The sequence below is a fragment of the Lolium rigidum genome, chromosome 1, assembly GCF_022539505.1.
Source record: "Lolium rigidum isolate FL_2022 chromosome 1, APGP_CSIRO_Lrig_0.1, whole genome shotgun sequence".
Taxonomy (NCBI): Eukaryota; Viridiplantae; Streptophyta; class Magnoliopsida; order Poales; family Poaceae; genus Lolium; species Lolium rigidum.
The window spans coordinates 232,054,699-232,060,456 of record NC_061508.1 but is presented as its reverse complement, the minus strand read 5'-3'; the positions used below and the strand labels follow the sequence as shown (position 1 = coordinate 232,060,456).

At 55.9% G+C, this 5,758-nt stretch overlaps 1 protein-coding gene across 1 annotated transcript; it reads right to left on the bottom strand.

Annotated features, from left to right (window-relative positions):
• Positions 1 to 223: 223 nt before the first annotated feature.
• LOC124655845 (probable carboxylesterase 18) lies at positions 224 to 3,681 on the bottom strand. Its single transcript, XM_047194682.1, has 2 exons — positions 3,431 to 3,681; positions 224 to 1,630 (listed from the first exon to the last, which is right to left on the bottom strand). Exons 1-2 carry the CDS (start codon positions 3,679 to 3,681, stop codon positions 544 to 546), a joined length of 1,338 nt encoding a protein of 445 aa, XP_047050638.1. The 3' UTR covers positions 224 to 543.
• Positions 3,682 to 5,758: the final 2,077 nt, after the last annotated feature.

Genomic DNA, 5,758 nt, shown 5'->3' with positions numbered 1-5,758 from the left:
ACGGCGATATCGCTGATCTCCAGCTCATCGGAGGGGAAAGAGAAGGACCCGATTGCGTTTGCATACTTTTTAGTGGGGTCTTTTCTGCAAATACCAGGGGCCTATGTAAACTTTTCTTATTTTATAGGGTCCTTTGTAAAAAATATACACCCACCGAGTGGAATAAATGAAAGCTTCTTCGCCCTTCGAGGCGCTCCGTGTTCAAAAAATAATATGAGGATTTTATGTCTCCGCAGGAACTGAACTCAAGCCCGAACCAAAGCATTCCCAATGGGGTGAATCGTATCATTCCCACGATGCTAGAACGCCTAAACAACAATAGCTAGAACTTTTGATCTAATATGCTCATCAGAATCAGACGGGAAATTTAACACCCAATTTGGTCTAGTGCGCAAGCAGCCTCCGGATGAAGATCCTGGTGTTCCCTGGGAGACATACGAAGATGGAGCAGGCTGGCTGCATCGGAATTCAGAAATTAGAATTCTCTACCAAAGCGGATCTCCCTTCCATGTTCTACCGGAGCAGGCCGGGTCAAGCCGCGCACTAAAGATTGGACTTGCTGCTCTGGATGAACGCCTTCATTTCCTTCACGAGCTTACGGGCGTCGGGGAGCTCCGGGAACATGTAGAACGCGTGGATAGCCTCCGGGAACTCCAGCAGCTGCACCGACTTACCCTTCCGCTGCAGCACGCCGGCGTACCGCCGCTGCCAGTCCTGCAGCGAGTCGAAGCCGCCGACCACCACCATCGCCGGCGGGAACCCCTCCGGCAGCTCGGCGTTCTCGTCAGTCACGTGCGCCGCCGGGTGGTCACGGTTGGTCCCTTCGGGCAAGAACGCCCTCCACGACCAATCTGACCGCTGCATGTTCACCACCGGCGCCACACCCTCCAGCCTCAGCTCCGCCTCTGTCCGCTCCTCTCCCCCGAAGTACGGCTGCAGAAGGATGATGCCGGCAAGGCGAATGGAGTTAGAGGTAGGCGGTGAGGAGATCCACCGCTGGGCCACGTGGTGGGCGATGTTGCCGCCGGCGCTGTCCCCGACGAGGAAGCAGCGGGACAGATCGACCGAGACGCCGAGGTCGTCAGGGAGGCCGGTGGCGCTGAGGTGGCGGAGCACTTGCACGCCGTCGTCGTAGGCTGCCGGGCAGCGGTGCTCGGGGGCTAGGCGGTAGTTGACCGAGACGACCACCGCGCCCAGCTCGCGGCAGAAGCGGCGGCACATGCCGTCCAGGGGCGTGGATGCTGGGGAGAGCAGCGCGAAGCCGCCGCCGTGTGTGTAGACGATGACGGGGAGCGGGGACCCGGCCTGATCCGCCGCGGGCGAGAAGACGCGCGCCCAGAGGCCGCGGGACGCGTCGACGGTGACGTCGGCGGATCGGACGCCGAGCGCGTCCGGTCGGGCGCTGGCGCGGGTCTGGCGGTCGCCGAAGGAGAAGAGGAAGCGGTTCACGGTGCCGTCGGCTCGCAGCGCCAAGTCGTAGGCGCCGACGAGCATGAACAGCTGGAGCCGCACCGTCCACGGCAGCGCCGGCGGTACGGGCAGCGCCGGCGGTACGGGCCGCGCGATCTCGGCGTTGGCCGTTGCTTGGCTCCTCTTGGCCTCCATGTGGTGGAACAGCGTTGACTCAAGACTGAAGAAGAACCAAGAAAAATGATCTTTTACTGCCGAATGATCCGGGGCCACCGCTTTTTCTATGGCCTGAGAGCATCACCACGGGGGCAACCCAAATAGTCGCCGGCTGGAGCGCCGGTATGGGCATGTCGGCACAAAATCCTCTATTTAGGAGAGCTGCTCCCACACCGGCGCGTGTCTCATACGACGGCCCCAATAAATGATTTGAATTTGAAAATTCGAATAAAAGCATATAAATTCGAATAAGTTCACGAATTTAAAGTTTGAACCAACACTCGGCTACCAAATTTGAATAGGTTTTCAAATATGAAGTTTGGGCCAACATACGGCCACCAAATCGTCGGCTCCGGCAAAAAAAAAAAGGCTTCCAAGCCAGCTGATCATATGAACGAGGTCACGGGCGCCTCAACCTCGACGACGTCCTTATCGGCGGCGAGCCCTGGCGGCAGCTCCGTCGCTGCAACAGGATCCATGGTCGCCGGGGGAGGCATGAACGTCGACGGTGCCGGCGGAGAGATGAACGTGGACGGTGTCGGTGCCGGCGGAGACATGAACGTGGAGGGTGCCGGGGGAGACGCCAACGCAGCTCGCGCCGCCATCACCTCTTGGCCGATGTGCTCACGGTACATCTCGTGCCACGCCCACGCCAACGGGTTCATCTTCTCCATGTCGGCCATCAAGATTTTGGATTCTTGAGACATCTTGGCCAACGATAGCTGCGTCCCTTCATTGGTGGCCTTCATGGCAGCGGCGTGAGCTTCCATCTTCGCCGCCTCCACCTTCTCCCTCTCCAACGCGATCTTCATGTCTTGCTTGTCGAGGATTGCCTTCCACACGACATCGGCCCTATCCGACGCTTCCTTGTTCTCAACCGAGAATGAGTTGATAATCTTCTCGAGGGAGGCGTCCACCGCTGCCATTAACGGCGCCACATTCCTCTCGGCATTGGCCTTCTTGTTGCCAATGGGGCGTCCGGTGGAGGCGCCGGCTGGATCGACTGGCCCATCTTCGCCGTCCTTCAATAGAGTGTGGAGGAGGTCGTCCCATTTCTTGCAACCTTGTAGCTTGTTGTAGCAATGCATGAAGGGGAAGTCTTTGTCCTCGTGTAGGTGCTTGTACATTTCGAGGGCTTGGAACATCTAACAATACATGATGCAAAACAAGATATGGAACAAGTTGAATCATCAAATAGATGTGTGACAAGATGGATCATCTAATAAGATAAGATGAGCGTAGATCATACCCAATCCACCATCGTCTTGCCACTCTCCTTCCGTGCCTTGATCTTCTCATAGTAGCCATGGAACTTGCTACACGCCCCTTTGACCAAGTTCCAACGGTGAGAGAGGGCGCCCTCGTTCCGGTTCATCTCCATGTTGGCGTACTCACCATAGTTCTTCTTCTCGTTGAAGCAATCGAGGATGCGCTTGTAGTACTTGCCTCCGGTTTGGTTTGCGCCGGTGATGGGGCAAAATCTCACTTGCTTCCACGCCTCAATGAGACATTCATTCTCCAAAGACCTCCACCTCGGACCACGAGTGCCGGCGGTCCGCCTATTTGTCGTCGTCGTCGTGGTCGCACCGGTGTCAGTGTCGATCAGCTCCTCCTGGACCTCCTCCTCACCTTCGTCCTCCTCGGCCTCTTCTTCATACTCGTCGACGGGGGGTTCGTAGGCATGGCCACGTATGAAGTCGCTGAGGATCTCCTCCCCTGCGGCAATCTACGCAACAAGTTACCTACTTTCAGTCGCCGCCGGTGTCTACGATGCACATAACACATAAAAAGTAAGGAAACGCACCTTGTCCTCGCCAATGGACACACCGGACGCTCTGCCGAACACCTGGTGGGTGCTCCTGCCGTCGTCGAGAAGAGGTCGAAGGGAAGGCCGGTGTCGTCTGTCATGTGGCCCTCGGTGTGGCGCAGGTCTGGCGACGAGTTCAGGTCGGGGAAGCGAAAGGCGCTGCTGCCCCTCGCCGCTAAATCCGACGAGAACGGCGCGTTGCATGTCGATGTCCCCGTACTCGGGGAGTAGCGGGCGCAGCCATTCATCTACGACAGACGCATCTGAGAGATCGACGGCGGTAGTAACCCGGCGACGACGGTGAGCTCGAGTTGTTGCTGAAGCCGCCACCCAAGCTGAGGCACGCTTCCGCACTGGCCGCCGCTTTCGCTGCGTCGTTAGCGGCGATGCGGCGCCTTCTGCGGTCGGCCGTTATGAAGGAGCGGCGTTCCGCCTCCTTATCCCACTCCTCATGCGACATGGCCGACGGCTTCTCCTTCGGCGCGATGGTGCACGGCTTCGGCTTCGGCGGCGCCTTCGTGTTGCTGTCAAAAACCCACCGCCGAGTAGCGACGGGCAACACCGTAGAGCCGGGAGGCTCCCAGGACTGCGGTGGACCCTGGTCCCTCGGGCAACGGCCCGCAATGCCTTCTGGCACACGTCCTGGTGCTTACGAGGGCGTGCCACCTGACCTATACCTGGTCAGGAAGGTGATGGATTGCTTCGATTAGTTTCCTGCATGGCAAACACGTAAACATTAAATACGAGCCCCGATCGGCTCTTAGGTTGCCCTGTGGATCGGCTCAAAGAGCCGATTGCCCCATGGTTTGTGTTAGATTTATGATGACATGGGGATCATGCTATATCGATATCAAGCTAAACTAATCTACGATAGTTTGGGGTTTTCACCGTATAATCGGAACATCCTACGCATAGTTGAGCCTAGCAAACACGTAAGATGATGGAAAACCAGCCCTAAAGAGGCCTAAAAACCAACATGAAGTTGATCCCCGGAATAATCCCTCTAGGGCTTAATAAACCACACCTTACGCACTACCGGATCGTTCAACCCGTTTATAAGGCCTAACCATACGGATATCAAACCAATCCTTGAAAAACAAGGAACAACTATAACGGATTAGATCTACTAAATAAAGAACAAGCAAGATGCTGCCCTTACACCTAAGATATGTGTAAGGGCAGCTAGGTATCGAGGGGCAGCGTAGCTAAACAAGTACATCGTGACAGCATCGACGTCAGCCCCAAAACACGTAAGATAAGGGTGTTGCTCGCCATCAAAAAGGCTTCAGCACGAGCAACACCGATAACGAATAAACTGATACTGCCTAGATCGCAAGATGCGATCTAGGCAGCATGTTGCTTACCCGGGAGAAACCCTCGAAACAAGGGGTGGCGATGTGCCTAGATTGATTTGTTGTGAACGTGATCGTCCTCCTTTCTCAATAACCCTAGATACATATTTATAGTCCGTAGACTTTCTAACTTTGGAATAACCCAACCGTGTACGAGCTAAACTCTATCTCTTAATTCTAACCGACACGTAACCTACTATAATTTACAGATACACGGGCAGTCTAGCCCAAACTTCTTGTACAAGGCCGATTCAGGAATATCTTCCGCGCGTATCCTCTAAGCCCATTTAATCACGGCCCATCTCCAGACTTGGTTAAATTCTGGTGATAACACATGCCCCCCTGGTTTTGGAAATGATAATTTTAAAACCACTCTTTTTTTTTTCTTCGTAGGGTCACGTCGTGGCAGAGCAGAACCGTCGCAGTATCCTTCATCATGATGCCTTACCTTCTCAACTTCTCTGCACGATTTGACAGTTCTTTGGCACCACTTCCTCGGAAACCGCTGCAACATTAAGCCTCCACTATATCCCCATTATTTAACCGCACCGAGCAGTTCACCTCTTCATCCTCTTGCTCCGCACTAGCCGTCGGCAAAAAAACCCCCTTCCTCTGTAGCCATGTCTTCCTCCTCCTACTCCGCCTCATCGGGTCTCTCCTCCTTATCTTCTTCCTCCCGTGAGCCCACGCCGGAGTGGGACTCGCTGGTGGCGTACGACCTCCGCGCCCCGGAGAAGTGGGACATCGAGTCCCACGATTCCTCCGTCTGGTCCGAGGACGACAAGTCCTTGACCGAGGGAGAAGATGACTTCCAGTTCCTCGTCGACGGGGAGCTGGAGGCGGGGAGCGAGGACGACCGCTTCTCGTGGGACGGCTACACCTCCTACGACGAGGAGGACGAAGAGGAGGACGACGATTCCTTCGACGAATACCCGCCGGCGAAGCGCTTCCGCGCCGGGTCGGACGACGAGGA

Coding starts and splice junctions, on each gene's coding strand:
- LOC124655845 (XM_047194682.1), bottom strand. CDS start 3,681: ATGAATGGCTGCGCCCGCTACTCCCCGAGTACGGGGACATCGACATGC. Junction 1,631..3,430: donor TGTCCATTGGCGAGGACAAG/GTGCGTTTCCTT, acceptor GTTCTTCTTCAG/TCTTGAGTCAACGCTGTTCC.